The sequence below is a fragment of the Chenopodium quinoa genome, unplaced genomic scaffold (genome assembly GCF_001683475.1).
Source record: "Chenopodium quinoa cultivar QQ74 unplaced genomic scaffold, ASM168347v1, whole genome shotgun sequence".
Taxonomy (NCBI): domain Eukaryota; kingdom Viridiplantae; phylum Streptophyta; class Magnoliopsida; order Caryophyllales; family Amaranthaceae; genus Chenopodium; species Chenopodium quinoa.
Genome location: NW_018744143.1, coordinates 429,856 through 452,186, shown reverse-complemented (window position 1 = coordinate 452,186; position 22,331 = coordinate 429,856). Strand labels below are relative to the sequence as shown.

At 36.4% G+C, this 22,331-nt stretch overlaps 1 protein-coding gene and 1 pseudogene across 2 annotated transcripts; one reads left to right on the top strand and one right to left on the bottom strand.

The window, feature by feature from the left end:
* The window catches only part of LOC110693287, a 31,990-nt pseudogene extending 14,265 nt beyond the window's left edge, over nt 1–17,725 (top strand).
* A 108-nt stretch (nt 17,726–17,833) lies between these two features.
* LOC110693155 lies at nt 17,834–20,447 on the bottom strand. Of its 2 annotated transcripts, XR_002505559.1 has the most exons (3): nt 20,017–20,447; nt 18,309–19,347; nt 17,834–18,181 (listed from the first exon to the last, which is right to left on the bottom strand). XR_002505559.1 is itself a non-coding variant. In XM_021870277.1 (2 exons), the coding sequence occupies exon 2, from the start codon at nt 19,343–19,345 to the stop codon at nt 18,497–18,499; it is 849 nt and encodes a 282-aa protein (XP_021725969.1). In that variant the 5' UTR covers nt 19,346–19,347; nt 20,017–20,447; the 3' UTR covers nt 18,207–18,496. The 2 variants fall into 2 exon arrangements, 1 of the variants encoding a protein (XP_021725969.1); XM_021870277.1 differs by lacking the exon at nt 17,834–18,181 and having other exon boundaries at nt 18,207–19,347.
* Between the last annotated feature and the right edge of the window lie 1,884 nt (nt 20,448–22,331).

Sequence of the window (22,331 nt, the reverse complement as noted above, 5' to 3'; positions counted from 1 at the left end):
TGATTTTATATCATGTTTTGAATGGTTTGAAATTATTATGTTTAAAGGAGTTTTTTTTTTTTTTAAAAGTATGTTGGATCGTTTTAAAAGAGTTTTTGAAAAAAATGGTTTTTATAAATAAATTGGAGAATTGATTTAATATCATGTTTTGAATAAAATTATTTATCATGTTTTAAAAAGGTTTGATTTTGAAAGCAAATAAAAGGAGTTTTGAATTATGTTGAATTTTGAAATTGGAAAAGGATTTATTGAATTTTTATTAAAGCTTTACAAGCATATTGATAATAATCCCACTATGCGGATTTGGTAGATAATATTTTGAACTTTGTATGACCGAGTCTTTCCTCAAGAATAGCCTTGAAATAGTAGCAGACTAGCTTGGAAGGTGTGCACACTTGGGTGACGAATTGGTTTTCAAAAGAAGAATTGGTTTTTAAAAGAGGAATTGGTTTTATAAATCGTTTTATCAAGTTATTGAGTTATTGGAATTGGTTATGAATTATGAGTTTTGGAATTATATTATTGGAATTGGTTCGACTGAACTCAGGGTAGGTTCGGTTGAACCAGCTGCGCCTATTTCAGCGATGCAATTTCTTTTATTTCGCTCAGGATGTAATCTTAGCCGTTGATCTTCCTTTTACTCATGCACTATATACACTTGTTGTGCGATAGCAGAAGCAAAGATCGAAAACAATAAAGAAAACAACAAAGAAATTCAATGCAAACAATAAGAACAACACCAAGAATAGCTACCTCCACGGGCACCGAGATATTAATTAATGTGGTTCACTATCAATGTGATAGCTACGTCCACGGGCACCGAGATCAAAGATTTCACTATAAACTGCAAAGAATTACAAAGATGAATGAAGTCTTTCTCAAGAATGGCTCTCTCTCTGTCTCTCGTAACCCTAGCACTTATATCAGGAAGTTTTTATATTAATCCCTAATTAAAAGATACTTGGGCTACAAGATAAAATAAGATAACTCTAAAAAACCGCAAAATCCGTATCTCTATCGAAGTCTTCTTCCGCCCGGTCAGACCGGGCATGGCATGCCCGGTCGGGGGCGTGAAGCAACATCCAATACGAGACATTTTGCACTACCTACCCTCACCGCCCTGTCTGCCAGGGCATGGCCACCCGGTCTGCCAGGGCATGGCATGCCCGATCGGGCAGTGGGGATTGCAAGATACATTGCACACATATCCTCTCTGCCCGGTCGGGCAGAGGAAAGCTGCAAGATTCGAGTCACCTAATCATCAACAATCTCCACCTTGACGAGAACTCGTAGTCAGCAAAAACGATCCCATCAACACATAGTGAAAAAACATCTCAAGCCTAACCCGATGCGAAGCATATGCATAAGCCATACATCCCGATAAGTCTCCAACCAAGACCCATCCCCATAAGCCTCCAACCAAGACCCATCACATACTCGTCTCCAAGTATAACAACTCATAATGCTCCACCTGCATCACAAGCCCCGGGCAAGCTCCACCTTAAAGCCAACATGCCTACACCAGGAGCTCCCTAACACCGCCCCTAAGGGCCAACTACATCACGTAGTAATCAATATTTAGCAAGTCCAAACAATGTTTAAACTTACTAAATGGAACAGGCTTAGTGAAGAAATTAGTCGGGTTATCAGCAGTCCCAATCTTCTTCCCCTTAATCCTCTTGTCAGTACGTAAGAAATGATACCTGACATCAATTTGCTTGGTCCGATCATGGTACACTTGATCTCTAGCAAAGCAAATGCCACTTAGAATATCACAATACACCGTAGCAAAATCCTGTGCAATACCCAGTTCACCTGCAAGGCCTTTGAGCCAAATAGACTCCTGATCTGCATAAGTTAAAGCCATGTACTCAGCTTCAGTAGTAGACAACCTAACCGAAGACTGCAATGTGGACTTCCAACTAACCACAGAACCACCCAAAGTGACACATACCCTGTCACGGACCTCCTGGTATCCACATCAGCTGCATAATCAGAATCACTATACCCAGTCACCAAGAACTCCTTACCATTCCCAAACACAAGACCAATATCAGCTGTCCCTCTCAAATAGTGAAAAATCCTTTTCACCCCCTGCTAGTGTTCCCTTCTAGGTCGAGCCATAAACCTGCTTACAACACTAACAACATGCGCAATATCCGGCCTAGTGCAGACCATAGCATACATCAAATAGCCAACCGTGTTGGCATATGGAACTCTAGACATATAAGACAACTCCTCCTTTGTTTGAGGTGACATAGACAAAGACAACTTACAGCTTACAGTAGTTGGCGTACTTATAGGTTTTGATTTTTCCATCACAAAACAAGACAAAATCTTTTCAATGTAGATTTTCTGAGTCAAGAAAAGCTTACCTCTAGCTCGATCTCGGTAGATCTCCATACCCAAAATCTTCCTAGCTGCACCTAAGTCTTTCATGTCAAACTCCGAGTTAAGCATCTCCTTTAGTCTAGCAATATCAGATTTATTCTTTGTGGCAACTAGCATGTCATCAACATATAACAATAGATAAATCATGAAACCATTTTCCAGCTTACTATGATACACACAGCAATCATATGAATTCCTATCAAAACCATGAAAAACCATAAAAGAAACAAACCTCTTGTACCACTGTCGTGGGGATTGCTTAAGTCCATACAATGACTTTAGCAATCTGCAGACATAGTGTTCCTTTCCAGGAACCTCGAATCCCTCGGGCTGCTTCATCAGAATCTCCTCCTCCAAATCTCCATGGAGGAAAGTCGATTTAACATCCAGCTGCTCCAGCTCAAGATCAAAGTGTGCTACAATTGACAATAACACACAGATAGAAGTGTGTTGAACCACAAGTGAGAATATCTCCACAAAGTCAACCCCTTCTACCTGACTGAACCCCTTAGCAACTAGTCTAGCCTTAAAACACACTTGCTCAGTTTCTTATAACCCTTCTTTCTTCTTGTAAATCCACTTACATCCCACAAGCTTCCTCCCTTCCGGTACCTTTACTAGTTCCCACACTCTGTTCTTGTAAAGAGACTTCATCTTTTCACCCATTGCAGCAAGCCATTGCGCCAACTCACTACAACTAATTGCTTGTTTATATGTGGCAGGTTCAAATGACTCTACATCATCAGCTACACTCAATGCATAACCTGTCAACTCATCTACACAGCAAGTCCTTCCCTCCATCTCTTCAATCAACCTAACAAGCTTCTTGATAACTCGTTTAGGCATCTCAAGAATGGTGTCAGGTTGACTAGATGACCCCCGATTAGATTGCTCCACCTCCTCCCTAGAGTTAGAATGAGTTGGAGTAATCTCAGGTTCAGGAGTACCTGGCACTAGAACATCAGCATCATCATCAATATATTGTACCCGAGGTAAATTAGCAATGGTAGACTGATGTACCTCAAGCACCCTATCTGTCTGTAATAAGTTCTCCCCTTCCCTTCCCAAATCAGAAGTCTCCGTACTTTTAGTTGAATACATGGTGTTCTCATCGAAAGTAACTTCGCTACTAAGGATGACCCGACCCTCCGAAGGTGAATAGATCCTAAACCCCTTCACACCATCCCCGTACCCAACAAAACACCCCTTCTTGGCTCGTGGATCCAGCTTACCCTCACTAACATGATAATAAGCAACACAACCAAAAATCTTCAAATTTGAAAAATTAGGCAACATACCACTCCAGATTTCAAAATAAATCTTGAAGTCAATTCCCGAATGAGGACCCCTATTAATGACATAACAAGCTGTCAGCATAGCTTCACTCCAGTACCTCCTCCCAAGACCTGCATTAGAGAGCATGCATCGAACTCTCTCTAGCAGTGTCTGATTAACCCGTTCTGCAACACCATTCTTCTGTGGTGTCTTCCTGACGGTATGATGCTGACCTATACCCTCATCTGCACATAACTGATTAAACTCGTCTTTGCAAAACTCTAGCCCATTATCCGTTCGTAGCTTCTTTATCTTCTTTCCTTGTCGATTTTCCACCAAAGCTTTCCATTGCTTGAAAGCTTTGAAGGCCTCATCCTTTCACTTAAGCAACCTAAGCCATGTGTATCGGGACTTGTCATCAAAAAATGACACAAAATAGTGGTAACCTCCCATACCTTCAACTCTAGATGGACCCCAGTAATCTGAATGGATGTAATCGAGCACAACATCAGTAATGTGAGCACCCTTGCAGAACTTTGACCTGTGTTTCTTACCAAACACACAATGCACAAAATTCAAGGTTGGCAACCTTGACTCTGGATAGAAGACCCCTCTTAGACAATAGCTGTATCCCCTTCTTCCCCATATGACCAAGCCTCATGTGCCAAATCTTAGTCATCTCTTGGTGAGATACCGATGCACAAACTGCAAAACTAGACAGTGTAACACCCTCAAAGACATAGAGGGTGTTCCTCTTGATACCCTTAAGTACCAACTCAGAACCTCTGTAATACACAACTTCCCATCCGAACACACCATTGTACCCCAAATCATCCAGGGTACCCAATGAAATCAGATTCTTTCCTAAAGCAGGAACACGCCGCACCCTAGTCAAAGTTAACCTCCGTCCATCAACAGTCCTTAAACTCATGGACCCAATACCTATGACCTTACAAGGAGCATTGTTACCAACTATAACCGTACCCCCCATTGCGAGGCTCATATGTAACAAACCAATCTCGACGTGGACTCATATGGAACGAACACCCCGAATCTAGAACCTAGTTATTAGACAAATCCCTAGACCTAGCAGAACTGACTAATGCTAAGTCTTCCTCTGAATTATAACTCTCTTTCGGTTTTTCTTCGACTACAGCAGCTTGGGGCTTGTTTTTCCTCACTGGGCAATTAGCCCTATAGTGACCCGGTTCTTTACAGTAATAACAGGTCTTAGTAGCAGTTTTACTAGATCCATCCATGCCATTTCCAGCACCCGACCCAACATTATTCCCCTTGTTAAACCCCTTTTTCTTTTTAGACTTCCCGGACTTAACAAACAACCCTCTACCATTATCCTCATTATCACCTATAGCTTTCTGACGAAGTTCCCAAGTATGAAGTGCTGCCTTCACTTCTTCTAAGGTCAGTGAGCCTTTTACCAACAACAAAGGACTCTACACAATTCTCAAAGCTAGACGGTAGAGACACAAGTAAATTTAACGCAGCATCCTCATCATCAATTTTAACATCTAAATTACGCAAATCAAGTAAAATAGAGTTAAGTTTTTCTAGATGTTCGCTTAAGGGAGTACCTGACTGCATTCGGAGGCTAAACAACCGCTGCTTCAGTAATAATTTGTTGGTCAACGACTTAGTCATGTACAATGACTCCAGCTTCATCCACAATTCAGCCGTCGTTCCCTAATCAGCAACCTCTGTGATGATGTGATCATCAAGACTAAGTAATATGGTAGATTGAGCCTTCTCTTCCATAACTTCTAATTACAAGTCAGTCTCTTGACCCCGAAGTAGTACTCTTTGGAGCCAACGGACACCATATCTGTTGCTGTTTTAACAGAGCCTTCATCTTAATTTGCCATAGCCCGAAACTATTTTTCCCGATAAACTTCTCAATTCTTATTGTTGAATCTCCTGCCATTGTTACCCTAAAAAAACTCTCTAAGGATTGAACCTGGCTCTGATACCAATTGTTGTGCGGCAGCGGAAGCAAAGATCGAAAACAATAAAGAAAACAACAAAGAAATTCAATGCAAACAATAAGAACAACACCAAGAATTAACGTGGTTCAGTATCAATGTGATAGCTACGTCCACGGGCACCGAGATCAAAGATTTCACTATAAACTGCAAAGAATTACAAAGATGAATGAAGTCTTTCTCATGAATGGCTCTCTCTCTGTCTCTCGTAACCCTAACACTAATATCAGGAAGTTTTTATATTAATCCCTAATTAAAAGATACTTGGGCTACAAGATAAAATAAGATAACTCTAAAAAACCGCAAAATCCGTATCTCTATCGAAGTCTTCTTCCGCCCGGTCAGACCGGGCATGGCATGCCTGATCGGGCGCGCGAAGCAACATCCAATACGAGACATTTTGCACTACCTACCCTCACCGCTCTGTTTGCCAGGGCATGGCCGCCCGGTCTGCCAGGGCATGGCATGCCCGATCGGGCAGTGGGGATTGCAAGATACATTGCACACATATCCTCTCCGCCTGGTCTGCCAGGGCATAGCATGCCTGGTCGGGCAGAGGAAAGCTGCAAGATTCGAGTCACCTAATCATCAACAACACTCTTGTTTTGTCATTGTTAGGGGTAAGAGGATGAAAGAAAAGATGTAGAGAGAGAAAACCTCAATGTAAAACCCAAACACTTAGGGTTTGAGTGTTTGAGAGGGTGAGTTTGGGATGGGAGCTTACATGGTGAATGAAAGCTTGTAAACTACATTGTTCTTCATCAAATTGTTTACTCCATAGGGGATTGGTGGGTTTTTCTCCCGGTTCTCGAGTTTCCCACGGTAAATTCTCCTTGTCTCGTTTATTACTTGTTTTTCCGTCTTCGTTATTGTTAATTGCCGTTAATCGCAAACTAGCTAGCACATTCGTGAATCCTTTCATGGTGTACAAGATTCACTTGGCCTTTGGTGCTTATGGGACTAGGCATGCAGTGTAGGCTAGAAAAGCCGAAGAGTTTTTAGCTGGCAGAGATATTAACAATGAATCCCTCCGCAAAACAATGAATTTAATTCGGGCTGTTGTGGTGCCTGAAAATGGCATTTCACATCCTTCCTACAGGATAAGCTTAGCTTAGGCATTTGTTTTTGAGTTTCTACACATTTTGGTTGAGCCTAATTTTGGGATATCAAGTTTAGGCTTGGATCAATATATTGGTTCTCAGTCTACAACGAACTGTAGTGTGAACGAGTACAGTAAGAAACCTCATTATCACCTGCTTTGTAGGTAATTATACTTGGCACAGAATATCATCCTGTCGGGAAGCCCATTAGCAAAACCGGAGCTTCTCTACAGGCATCTGGTTTGTTTTCTGTTAGTAATTTAGGGGGTGTTTGGTATAGAGTTAGTATAGGAAACGGAATGGAAATAAATTAGGAGGGGAAAGGGTAACAAATAGTGTTACCCTTACTAGTTGTTTGGTATATCAAAGGAAACGGAAACAATTATCACCATTCCGGTTTCCTCTTGTTTGGTATAACAAACGGAAATGAAAAATAAGAATGAATAATACAATATTGTCTATGCTACGTATTTTACGGTTAAAAAAAAGATAAAAAAATAAAATAAAATAACTTGTATTGCATATATATATATATATGTATATATATGTATATATGTATATATATGTATATATGTATATATATGTATATATGTATATATGTATATATGTATATATATGTATATATATGTATATATGTATATATGTATATATATGTATATATGTATATATGTATATATATGTATATATATATATATATATATATATATATATATATATATATATATATATATATATATATATATATATAGGGGTGGGATCATGTGAGAACCAAGGCTTATATGAGAACCCTCTTAAAATAAGAACCAATCTTACACCATCAATTTTGAGATTATGGATGGCTGAGATTAATTATCACTTTCCCATGCATATTCTTGGGAACACGCATTTCAGTCATTGGTACATGCTTTTTAATTTTCTTGGGAACACGCATTTCAATCATTAATACATTTCACACATATGGTATGGAAAAATGTATAATATTTATAGGACAGTAGTTCATATTTCTGGAACAATATAAATAATATTCGAATGAAATATTATATGAAACATCAATGATTTTTATGTATAAAACAATGTCATTAGTATATGAAACAATACATATATTTTATGGAACATAAGTAGTATAAAATGAAACATAAGGTATGTTTTTTGAAACATCAATAAGGTATAAGAAATCACAGTAAACCTAGTTCATATAAAGCCCAACTATATGAAACAAGCAATAATATATATGAAACATTAATGTTATAAATTGAAACACTTAATATATTTTATGAAACATCATTAACGTACACCAACTACACTTAATGGATGACTGAGATTAATTATCACTTTCTCATGCATTTTCTTGGGAACACGCATTTCAGTCATTGGTACATGCTATTTAATTTTCTTGGGAACACGCATTTCAGTCATTGATACATTTCACACATATGGTAATAGTTCATATTTCTGGAACAATATAAATAATATTCGAATGAAATATTATATGAAACATCAATGATTTTTATGTATAAAACAAAATCAATAGTATATGAAACTATACATATATTTTATGGAACATAAGTAGTATAAAATGAAACATAAGGTATGTTTTTTGAAACATCAATAAGGTATAAGAAATCACAGTAAACCTAGTTCATATAGAGCCCAACTATATGAAACAAGCAATAATATATATGAAACATTAATATTATAAATTGAAACACTTGATATATTTTACGAAACATCATTAATGACGTACACTTCAACTACATTTAAACGTAACGTTCGAATTTATGTGAACCTTGCATTTTACTGAACAATCTATTGGTTTTCCAATGCAAATTAACGTGTTTCAATGCAATAAATAATAAAAAGCATATAATAATGACAGCTTTTGACAGATTTTGTGTCCCAATACAAAAAACAATATCATTAGTATATGAAACAACACATATATTTTATGGAACATAAGCACTATAAAATGAAACATAAGGTATATTTTTTGAAACATCAGATAAGGTATAAGAAATCACAGTACACCTAGTTCATATAGAGCCCAACTATATGAAACAGGCAATAATATATATGAAACATTAATATTATAAATTGAAACACTTGATATATTTTACGAAACATCATTTACGACGTACACTTCAACTACATTTTGCGTTTCAATGCAATAAATAATAAAAAGCATGTAATAATGACAGCTTTTGACAGATTTTGTGTCCCAATGCACAAAAATTAAAAAAAAATACAAACAATCATTACAATTAATGAAGGTGGCCCACGTGAATTCCCACTAATGAAACAATAAATCTGAACCATTCATCTAATAAAAATGAATGGTGTTAGATGAGTTCTCATTTTAAAATGGTTCTCACCTAAGCCATGGGTTCTCACATGATCCCATTTCTATATATATATATATATATATACACACACATATATATATATACACACATATATATATATACACACATATATATATATACACATATATATATATATATATACATATATATATATATTTAAAGCAAAGTTGACACACATTAATTATCCAAACATTGACTAATAATATGTCAATCATCATATGAATAATCCCAACACATAACCTACATTGCTCAAGTTGCATATGTTCAACAAAAAAACAAAGACATGGCAGCAAGACCTCCACTGCCATTTGGTTCATGGACTATCATTGGCCATTTACATTTTCTCAGAGAGATTTCTCACATAATAGCAGTGTCAGTGAGTTAACAACAATTACAGAAGACCAAAGAGGGTGCAGACTACATATGAACTTAGGTCATATGAACTGTCCAGCAGCAGTTCTACAGATTGGCCTTTAATAGCATTACAATCTTCAGAAGAAGAAAAAAATGAACAAAGAGGAATGAAACATCATTTCATACCTTCACCCATTCATCGTACACGGACTTGTCTACTTGCAACAATTTCTTTTCAGCATCCCATCCAAATCCTGAGGTGGATATCATTTCTGCAAATGCATTATATTTCTCCGACCAATGCTTGATCCTCGACTCAATGTGGGGAACCGCTCTCAAGCCACAATTAGGAAGTACACCATTGATCATCTCTTCCAACTTATTCATGTAACCATTCTTAAACTCATTCTCACACTTCCACTTTGGATCGCAACTCAACTCATGCAAATATCTTATTAGAACCGCATCTTTTTCATACGTCCAATACCTTTTATTTTTACCTCTTCCTCGATTGCTTGTCTCACCCTTAGCTTGACTAGCCTCCATCTGAAAAAATTGTAGATTAAAAGGCATAATAAAACTTAACAGAACAAAAACAAGGCAGATTATAATATAACTGACATAACAGATTACAAGGCATATTAGACATAACTAAAACTGAAAAGATTAGAAGGCATGTTAGTTAGAACTGAACAAAATAGATTAGAAGGCTAAAGAGAATGAACATAACAGAATGTACTAGAAGAAAAAAAAAAAAAGAGAGAGAAAGAAAATCATACATTTTGTGCTATTGACCATGTCTACCTCTCGCCCTCCAATCATTAAACATATCTTGGGCTAATTCGTTTCTAAAATTGGTCCAATGATCCGAAGTAGCAACACTTGTAATAAATTCCCTTTCATCATCGGAATCACTTTCGGAATCATCATTGGATTCATTCAATTCATCTTCGTTTATGTCATCCGTAGGCATGAATTTTCTAATTAGATTACGTAATAAGCAACAAGCCATTACGATACGTCCGTGAGTTCTTATAGGGAAAAATGAAGGAATTCTAAGAATACTCCATCTTCCTTTAAGTAGGCCGAAACATCTCTCAATTACATTCCACGCCCTAGCATGTTTCATGTATAAAACTCCTCGGCACTTTTGGGCTGTTGATCCGTCCATTCCTTTAAATGGTATCTTTGACCTCTATATGGAGCAAGAAAGCCCTAACTATTCGTATATCCCGCATCAACCAAATAATAATTACCTTCAAAGTTATTAAAGAAAAGGATTACTACCTACCAAAACTAACAAAACTTATACACTCACAAAAGAATGAGCTTCACTTACCTCGAGATACCCTAAAATCGTTTGGTCTAGAGAGAGCATTGCGAAGTACACGCATATCATGGGCCGAACCTTCCCAATCAGGAAGAACATAAATAAATTGCATATTATATTGGGTGCACAAACACCCAATACATTCATAGCAATTGTTCTTTTTCTTGTTTTATACTTTGGTCATTCTTGTGAAGGCACATTTACATTAATGTAAGTCCCATCTAATGCTCCTAAACAATTATACAAAAATAGGAAAAATATTACTTACAAACAAGCAAAAATGAGAAAATCCTAGCAAAATTTAGGGGCTTAGAAAAAATCAATACCTTGAAAGATTTCCACCTTTCATCTTCACAATCATCCGATATTGGTGTGGAATTGTAAAGTAGTACTTCATGCAACTTGAGAAAAGCCCTTAGACAACGGTGAAATTGTCGGCTCACGGTTTCTTCACTTCTAAAGAAGTATTGTCCAATAGACCTATTTTTCTTATGGTGAGTCAATGTGTATAAAAACATGGCTACTATCTCTTGAAACGACATGTTTTTTGTTCCACTCAAACCCCCAATGTCTCTAAGCATCTCACAAATAATATTGAAAGTTCTTCTATTAACGCGAAGCTCACTCTTGCATGTCACATCAGTCTCCCTATAAAGCCCTCTCAATACTAACATTCGTAACAATTTTTTTGTTTCTTTTCCTTTCTTTAATTGAACACCCCTTATTGTAACAACACACATCATATGCTACATCCAATACATCATCAAAATAATAATAACCATTGAAATAACTAGTTGTATTTGTTTAAGCTTTTTCTTCCTTATGGAACGCATAAGTCGAGGCATTGTAAAAACCCTGAAAAATCAGTCGAAAAACTGTATAATATTATCAATATACACTTTCACAAACAACATCATTAACTAGCAAAATAAAAAAAAAATTAAAAAAAAACCTCATATGATGATAACACAAGCAGTAGCAAAATTCAGAGTATCCTTCTGGAACAGAGTGTCCAGTTCACTACTCTAATGCTAATATTATACACATTATCGCCTATTTTAGCAAAATTCAGCTTCCACTCAAGTTCAAAAGCTGAAAAATCAACTACTAGTACATTTTTCACCAACGTCCCAATAAACCAAGCTAAACTTCAAATAATAGAAAACAAGATAAAATTAAAAACCTATGATGACAAACGATTAAATTAAGGATAGGACCAATGCCCTGACTACGGCAAGCCCACTCAAATTGAGGGGGTGGCTTTTAGCACTACTACATCAATACCATCAAATTGGGGGGAAACACAAGAATAGCCAACAATTACATGCAATAATAACAATACATACCATCAAATTCAGCAGAATATCAACAAAAGAGAAAAGAAAACTTCAATCAAACAAGCAAGTAAAGAATTCAAATCAGAAAGCGAAATTGATATCGTATAAACCCTAGAAATTGAACAAGCGAAAGTGAAGAATTTACCGTACTTGAGATTGTAGAATTCTGTAGATTTTAGGTAGAAAACTGAAAATTTGGAGTGAAATAAGGAGAATTGCAGTTTTCTTGGGAGAATTTTCAGAAAAATTGTGGATGGGAATTTTGTTGAACGAGAGGAGAGAGGAGAGAGAAAAGTTGTTTCCCTTGTTTTACTCTGGAAACGTTATTTGTTTCCCCATGTTTTACAGTGGAAACAAAATAATGGAAACGGTTAGAGCCAGGAAACAGTTTTTGTTTCTTTAGCCATTAAACAAACACATTGTAAGGGAAACGGTAATTGGTTCCGTTTCCAACTCTACCAAAAACCCATACCAAACACCCCCTTAGTATATTAGCTACTTTACAGTTTAATTTCCCAATTTGCTTTCATGTACGAACAGATCAGTTTGCAGGGTTAGTATAGAGAGTATTCTGGATGAATTGTTTTCATTGATTTAAATTTATGAGTTAATTCGAAATGAAGGACATGCAATAAAATAAGGGTAGTCTTGAATCGAACATGGTGCTCAGCTTCAATAAAGCAATTTCTCTGTCATCTTCAATGATATTAATAATGCTATGTTACTCAAACCAGCACGTGTTGTGCTATATTCTCTTAAACGTTTTGAGTTACTTTTTGCAGGCAAGGCAACATATGTTGACGATATTCCTTCACCAAAAGACTGTCTTCATGGAGCATTTGCTTATAGCACAAAGCCATTGGCAAGTGTCAATTGTGTGAGATACGAGTCTGAATCACATCCAGACAGAGTTGTTTCCGTTGTTTCCTACAAAGATATCCCATACGGTGGGAAGAATGTAGGAGCCCAAACAATATTTGGCAAAGATTTATTATTTGCTGATGATCTCACAAGATGTGCTGGTGAACGTATTGCACTAGTTGTAAGTCGATTTTCCTCTTAAAGTTTTTTTTAGGTGTCATTTTTCTCACGGCCTTGGTTTATCTTTGAGTTAAACTATTGAGGCATAATCAGTTCTGAGAACAACATAGGTTGCAGATACGCAGAGGCATACAGACATTGCAGCTACTAAAGTAGTCGTTGAGTATGACTTGGAAATATAGAGCCACCAATTCTGACAGTTGAAGAAGCAGTTGAGAGTAGTAGGTTTTTTTTCGACATCAGTCGGTGACTTTGAACAGGGAATGTCTGAAGCTTATCAGAAAATTCTTTCAGAGGTACCACACGTGCATTCTATTTCTACTCTTAACTGTATTTAGGTGAATAAGTTTTCTGAATCAGTAGTTAAGAGCAATGGTCTATTAACTTCAACAGATCTAATTCTTATGACTTGACTTTGGTGGTATCTGTAGATTAGACTTCCATCACAGTACTATTTCTATGTGGAGACTCAAACTGCATGGTGGTTTATAGCTCTGTTCAAGTTCCAGAATTTACACATTCTGTGTTTGCAAGTTGTCTTGGAGTACCTGAAAACAAAATCCGTGTCCTCACAAGGCGGGTTGGAGGCGGTTTTGGAGGAAAGGAAATAAAAGCTATGCCTTTGAGTATTTTGGTCTTAAGATTCCTGATTACATTTAATTTCCTTACTGTTTCATTTTAGCATCTGTGCTTTGATTCTCTAAATATATTTGTCAAGTAAGTTTTCTGATACATTTTTTTATGGCCAATCAGGATATACTAACCTAAACTTGCTCATTGCATGACTGTACATAAATATAATATACTACTGAATGAGAAATAGGAATATTCATAAATTGATGTCTTGAATTAGCAGTAGCTGGTGAGATATTATATGCTGAAAATCACTTGAAAGGCTCGGTTATTATCAATTCAATTCTGAAAGGAAGAAAGCCTGGCCTTTCAATTAAGAAAATATCTTTACATTAGTTCTAGTTTTCCATCTCTCCACTTTTTTATTAAATTAATAACACAATATTGAACATATTATAGGTTGCATCAGCTTGTGCATTAGCAGCATACAAGCTTCGTCATCCAGTGAGGATGTGTCTCAGTCGCAAGACTGATATGATAATGACTGGAGGAAGACATCCAATGAAAATCACTTACAGTGTGGGATTCATATTGAATGGGAAGATCACAGCTTTAGATCTAGAGATTTTGATTAACGCTGGTATATCAGAAGATATTAGCCTAATAATGCCAGCAAGCATAGTGAATAGACTTAAGAAGTATGATTGGGGTGCTTTATCACTCGATATTAAATTATGCAAGACAAATCATACAAGTAAATCAGCAATGCGAGCTCCCGGTGTAGTACAAGGAACATTTATTGCTGAAGCCGTGATTGAACATGTAGCTTCTACCCTTTGGATAGATGTTGATGTTGCTAAAGACCAAAACTTCCACACCTTCGATAACTTAACTTTGTTCTGATGGAGAGCCGGGTTACCCACAATTTGGGATAAGATACCTTTATCTTCAAGCTTTAAACATAGAAAAGAGATGGTAAAGCAGTTTAACAAGACTAATATTTGGCGTAAAAAGGGAATTTCCAGGTTACCCGTTGTGCATGGTGTTTCACTGAGACCAACCCCTGGTAAAGTCAGCATACTCCGGGATGGGTCAATTGCTGGGGAAGTAGGAAGGATCAAGCTTGGTCAAGGTCTATGGACCAAAGTAAAATAGATGGCGGCGTTTGGTCTGAGTATGATCAAGTGTACTGGAAGTGATGATCTTTTGGATAAGGTAAGAGTAATTAAGCAGATACGATACGTTAAGCATGGTACAATGAGGGTTTACTGCAGGAAGTAGTACTTCTGAGTCTAGTTGTGAAGCTGTAAGAACCTGCTGCAATACTTTGGTGGAAATATTAACCCCTTCTCAAGCAAGCATCATGATATTTTGAAAGAAGTAATAAGAAAATAAGTTAAGAAATACGTGATCCTTTTTTCTGAGGACTATTTCTTATGATACTACTTTTCTTCTACAGGTAGAAGTGAATCTCATGACGAGAGAAACTACTATTTTGCGGTCAGACATCATATATGATTATGGACAGAGCGTAAATCCTGCTGTTGATTTGGGACAGGTTGATTTTTATTAGCACCCTTACAGAATTACTTACTTCATATGATATATTGCTTAAAATAAAAAAAATAAAAAAAAAAAAAAAAAAAAAAAAAAAAAAAAAAGACTTTAGATACATTTTAAGTCATGTGTAACATTTAGCCTTCCTTCGTTTTACAGTTTTGCTTAAATAAAATGCTTATGAACTTATTTATTCTAAAACATACTTTCTTAATTTTTTTGCCGGAGTGACTACTTTTATGTTTTGGATTGATTGTGATCTTACTCGACTCCCCTTCTCTTGTTGATACTTAAAGCATCCAATTCGTGGCTCATCAGAACCGCGTCCTATCATCTAAAGGTATAATTATACAACAGTGTGCCTTATGTGTAATACATAGTTTGAAGATAATAGGCATCAAAATTACAGGAAAGGATAGAAATAAAGCTATCCCGAACAAAAATAGAGAACGAAAATTAATAACGGTGTGATCTCTAGTTTGATCATGTAAGAAAATTTGTTATCTTACTTCTGTATGGTTTTCTTGCAGCATCTGGAAAGCCACCATTGCTGCTAGCAGCATTAGTTCATTGTGCAACTAGAGCAGCCATAAAAGAAGCAAAAAAGCTTGGAGTGGCCGTGCTGATGATTCCTTGTTCCAATCACCTGTCCCTGCCATTATGCCTGTGGTCAAGGAACTCCGCGGCCTTGACATTTTACGGGTGTACATAAAATACCCTGGATCTGAACCGGACCGGGTTTGGATCATTGCCGGACCGGTAAATTCAGGTCCATTCCGGTCTGGGGTCTGGATCGGGTTCACCTGAAACACACATAAAATTCCCGGGTCGTTTTGGACCGGACTTGAACCGGCAGCTTCAGGTCCATTGACAGTCCGCGTCCACCGGTCCAATCCGGTTCCGGTCCGGGTTTGGACCGGTGTTCACCCGTAGTTGAGAGGTACCTAATGAGTAGTTCACCAGCTAACAAAGTGACTGATAAGCGATAGCCTTTGTGCTGGTTTGCACCTCGTACCTTCAGCTATGAAATGTCTGTGATTGTAACATAAAGTCGTGTACAAAACTACAACCATTACGATCAGTTTGATCAAAAATTGATATGCAAATAAGCGATAGCCTTTGTGCTGGTGTCTACGGTGGTGTATTTGTTTCACCTTTCTTTGTCTCACATGACAACATAGTTTACTTCTCAGTCTTCTCAATACATGTAAGCAATTGGTGATACTTTAGGCGAGTTTGTTAGCATTCGCATCCTCTTCTTTACACAAATGCAATAGCAGAGTAGTTGTTACGTACTCTTATGCTAATGTCAGATAAGCTGAAGGCCGCCAAGAGTCACTAGATCCCATTGTATTCCAACCCAGATCAGAGTATATCCTTACACCGCGTATTACGTATGTCGTACAACATACATCCTCTATTTATAGAGAAACATTGTGTAGTATACTCCAAGAGACTAGAGAAGTAGAGAACTACGTGAAATATGCCGTACAGCTTCTATCTATAGGGATTAGAGAACAACGTGAAATTTGCCAATTGCCATTTCTCCAAGAGACAAAACTCTAATTAATCAAAAGGGATCCTTTATTTTTATTATGAATCAATTTCATGATAAGACCATTACTCGGTTACACCCAAAAGATGCCTTATAAATTATGAGAATTTTTACATTAAGGTCCGTTTGGTAGGACGTAAAATGTTTTCTCTGAAAACTATTTTCCCCATTTTACATTGTTTGGTCAAACTGAAAATTAGAATGGAAAATTTAGGCCGTAAAATTGTTTTACACCACAGTTGAAAACATTTTCCTCCAAAAATCAAAGGAAAACGTTTTCCTTTCTGTTCTCACAAATCACAAAACTCATCCACTATATTTTCTCTCTCCTCTTAAACGCTCATCAACATTTTCTCTCTCCTCCCAAATGCTCAATCTCTGATCTTCATTTTCGCTATCATCGCAAATCTCACTCATCAATCTCAACGAATTTGGTACATAATTGCTCTAATCTCTTTTATAATCAATTATTTTAGGGTTTTGTTCTGAAAAATTCGATTGTTTCTAGGGTATATATGCTGCAAGATTTGATTAATTTGTGTTATATTGTTTGATTAGTTTGTGCAAATTGTTTGATTTATTTTGTGATGATTGCGTTGATGGGGGAAAGGGTTTGGGGTGGGGTCGCCGGCATTGGCCCAAGCTTTGGCCGCCGGCAGAGGGGAGGGGGGAGGCTGGCTGACGGGAGGGGGCTGGTGGGCAGTTGAGGGTGGTGGGGCTGCAAAGGTGGAGGAAAGGGAGAAGGGAGGGTGGCTGGCTGGTTTTCTTTCTTTTTTTTTTTTTTTTTAATAAACTTAACGGAATCTTAACCCATTCCGTTAAGTGGTAGCAAATTTTAACAAATGTGTTTTTGTGTGGTAGTAAAAAAAAAAAAATTGAGCGGTAGCAAAAATGAATAACATGTGTTTTTGTGGTACCAAAAGTCAAAATTTCTTAATTATAATATGATTTATTATTTGAAGAATATGAATCCATCACCCATTCCTCCTCCGATCCTCCCTTAATCACCATCTCCTCCAAACTCTTACTTCTCTTCATTTGCCACCAAAATACATTGGGTAATAGTGATTATAAAATTAATGACTAATCCATTTTATTTTTGGTGTTTAAAGAGCCACAAGGGCGAGTAATGAAAATCAATTCCAAAATCTCCTAAAATCGGGAGGATGCTCTAACCAATTGAGCTACCTCCCACTCTCCATATGACTAATCTATAAAAATACACTAGTGGCATAAGAGTGTCAAATAAAAGTTAGCAACCTACCAATCATCACACGAGAAGGATGCTGAGGGTTGTGGATCAGCAAAATACTGTAGAGATAACAAACATCAAATGTAAGATGAGACAATAAACCAGTATCCCACTAAAAAATACATAGGAAAAGAAAGGCAATATCACATGAAAAGATACAATACAACAACCAAATAAAAAAATTACCCGCTGCCTTTTAACCAGTTCATCAAGCTTGCTCTCTTCATTCGAACAGCGTTTCAAATCACTTCCTTTGTAACGCAGCTCATATGCCTTACCCCATTTCACTCGCACTCTAATACGCCCATTTCCACCCACTAAATCCATCTTAAACTGGCTGCAGTCATTAGATGGAAACTCTAAGACCCCATTAGCTAGTCTGCTTCCATCCTTATACTTGAAATCCACATATATTTCAAGGGGGAATTTGAATTAACTGGCATAGCAACCATGGACCTTGATAGCTCAATAGATGATCTAGACTTGACCCGTACACATTCATCACGTGACAATTTTAAAAGTATACTTGAGATAGTCCCATAGGAGACACTCCCAGGAAAATTGGTTTGTGCAACAACAGTTCCATAAACATCAACACCATCGTCATTTCCATATGCAGAAGTATCATAATCAGTATAATCAACATCAACATCACAATCATAGTCTAATACATCATAATCACCGTCTTTGCTGAAGAAAAACACATCCACAGAAGCTGTCACTGCATAAGGGAAAGTGGCATAATGCAGAGTCACAAATCCGGCCTCACCCAGAACAATTTCAGCTCCATGTTCTGTGTAAAAGGTTTCTTTGTAGTTGAAGCTCAACTTTCCCTTAGCAATGACAACATCACTTCGAGCCCTATCCCTTGGGTCCACCTCCATAACGACATAATCATAGGGTATAATGACACGACCATCCTTAAGTCCAGTTAATGACAAATAACGAGTGTAGCCATCCCTATTCGGCTCAATAAACTCAGGGTTGTTGCGTTTCCGTTTGTAGAGATCAAATACATGACCTAATCCATTAGTGGCTTTAATAGTGCCATATATTTCACAACAATCACAATCATCTAAAAACATGCCAGGGAGGCTGGTATTTACGCTGACAGAGAACACCTCGAGCAGAGGCATAGTCTCGGAACCAATATTAGCCCCCAATTCATGTTGATCGAGTATCCTCCGTAAAACATCCCTACCTGTTTTCTTATCCAAATCCATATCTGTAAATGGATGACAGATTATTACAACAACAACAAAACCTCGGTCACAAAATGATGACGGATTATTGGTTTGGAAAATTAATTACATTTAAGGGCTTGTATATTGCTATAAGAGCAACTCTAATGGTAAGTTAATGAGCTTGTTATGCCACATAAGATTTTGTAGCTAGTTTGTGTTCCTACGGTTAGCTACTAGCTTGTGATTAATATGAGCCTTAATTTCTTAATTAGCAAGTTGTTTCTTAAGCAAATTAGCTAGATTGTTTGGTTCCATTCAAAAAAAAAAATTGTTTGGCCAACCTAATTTCATTTTTTTTTTAGCTACAACCTCTAAACGACCAAATTGGTCTTAATTGCAGAGGCAGGGCAGGAAGGAAATGAGGTCTAATTTCATAATTCAATCCTAAACATTAAAGGGTTGGGCAATACAATTGCAACCAAATTTGATCGAAAAATCACATAATTTTAGGGATATTTGATTCAATAATCAAATTAGGCTCATAATTTTCTTTTCGTTTGGTTATGATGTTTCATAATCTTAGAATTTAGAACCAATCGTTCAGATTTTCGAACCCTACACTTAATGCACTGACATTTAAATTAGATTATATCAAAGATAAACCCTAGATTGTGAAATTTATATGATGATAACAAAAACAAACAACTTACCTCAGAAGCTGCTTCAATGGGGGGATACAAGTATAAGATTCAACGGAGAACGTGAACTGCGCTTCAACGGACAAGTGAACTGAGAGACAGGTATGGTTGGAGGCCTTGGAGCCCTATTAAAAGCCATGACCCGCCACGGTTATAAATGGGTTGGATCCGTCTATAAATAATAAATGGGCGGGTCTTTATACAATCGTCTAATTATGGGACAAGACAGGTTTTATAATGGTTTAAAGTAAACTTGCTCATAAAAAGTATTTCGTAGAGTATTAGTTTTCCTTTTAAAATTGACCGATTTTCATGGAAAATGTTCAAACCACGTAAAATTCCTTATTACACCATGTTATCAATTTTCCCACAATATCGTCCACATCAGCAAAAAAATAAAATATAAAATGGGTTTAATTATTGATGATAAATTGTTATTTTAAGTTAAAGAACCCTTAATTGAATTAGCAGTTTACGCAAAAACAAGTATACCAAAAACAATATGTTGCACAACATTATTAAGGAATAAATTGCTAATTTAGGTCAAGGGGAAATCAATTAGCGGTTTTTTTAAGAGTAAAACCAATAAAATCGCTAATTCAATCAGCAGTTGGTTTAATTTTGTTGTGAATCGGTAAAAAAAATATAAGCTATTTTCAATTGATAAAAATAGTTTGTGTAAATAGTGTAAATTTCAAATAATTAAAAGTTTTCGGGTTTTGACCTACATATATCAACGTGAAATAAAGTACGGAGTATGTTTTAATTTTTTTGATAGGTCCCAATTTACAAGAAATTTGTAAAATGGAAGTGGACCAATGCAATTTCATCATAAATAGTACTTGTAATATATATGGAGATATCGTAGTCTTTTTCAAAGAAATTCCTGGTTTGACAAGGAAAGTTGGGAGGTAGTGAGATTAGGTAGTGTTATTGGTTGACAGTTGAATTGCTCTTTCACCTGTGAGTGCCTTCTTCCCACCTGATAACTGCCATGGCGCCAACATCAACAACCACTCTCTCTTTTTATATTCAAAACTTATGCTAAACTTCTTCATTCCATCCACCTTTTTTAAATTCCACTTTTCTATTTCAAATCCTTACTTAAAAGTCCCTCTATCCCCTCCCCTCCCCTCCCCACCTCCTATGGATAAGCTACCTATATAATTTAGAAACGTATATTAAGGTGGTAGATTGGAAAAAATTAATACGGCCCTAATCGGTGTATGGTATACAGACATACAATACATCATGTTTAAGGAATTTAAATGGACAAAGTAAAAGTGATTCTATCTTATGTCATCTAAGCTAGCAATATACAAAGGTATTTACTTTTTTTGCATGCAGTGGTGAATCTTGGTTGAAAATATTAAAGGGGACAGGATTTGATTCTTTTACCTATCGCTTAAAACTAATCACTATATTCCAATGTTTTGTAAGTAAATATAGGATATTTAACCTCAATAATTAATTAATTACAATAATTTACTAGGAGTTAGGTCCCGAATGGTCCCGATGGAAGGTCCCCCTCAGTTTGCATGTATTTACCCAAAGCGTATAACATCATTGGTGAATTTAGTAAGGAGCTTGAGTGATACAAGCCCTACCATATTATAATAGTTTCAAGTTTAATACAAAACTCATCATGTGCTAAAATGAGATGTGCATTGAAATGGTTTAGCAGTAATTAGAGTAGCAATGTTGTATGATCATGGGATGGAAGGAAAACATCCTCATCCCATTGATATCTCTAATTTATTTATTTATTTATTTTTCACTCATTTTATTATTATTAGTTGGTGCTCAACCAATTTCTAAATCCTAAACATGCATATACATGACATGTAACTGCTCGTTTGGGAACTCATGCAAAATCATGCAAATTCAACTTAACTACCATTAATTTTTTTATGCTTCATCAGAATCATCACCCTTTTGAGTTAAGATCAAGTTCAACAATTTTGACCAATAGCGATCCATCCAAGCTGTTATAATTTCAAAAATTGATACTCCGTAATGAATATTTTACATTTTGGGTAGAATACTAGAATATATATACATATACATTTGGGTTAAAAGGTACTGTGTAGCAATTAAGCATATATTCGAGCATTGACAAAAGTCAATAAACTTAAAATAATAAACTTGTCAAACCTTGACTTATTGTTATAAAATGGTTAATGGGACATTTATAGTACTAGTTTATGCATTTTTAGTATGTATCATTATTAATTAATTGTGCTAATGAACATTAAAAAATACCAATGTAATTACAACTATGTTCTGAGTGTAAGTAAACAAATCATACACATAATATGAAATGGATA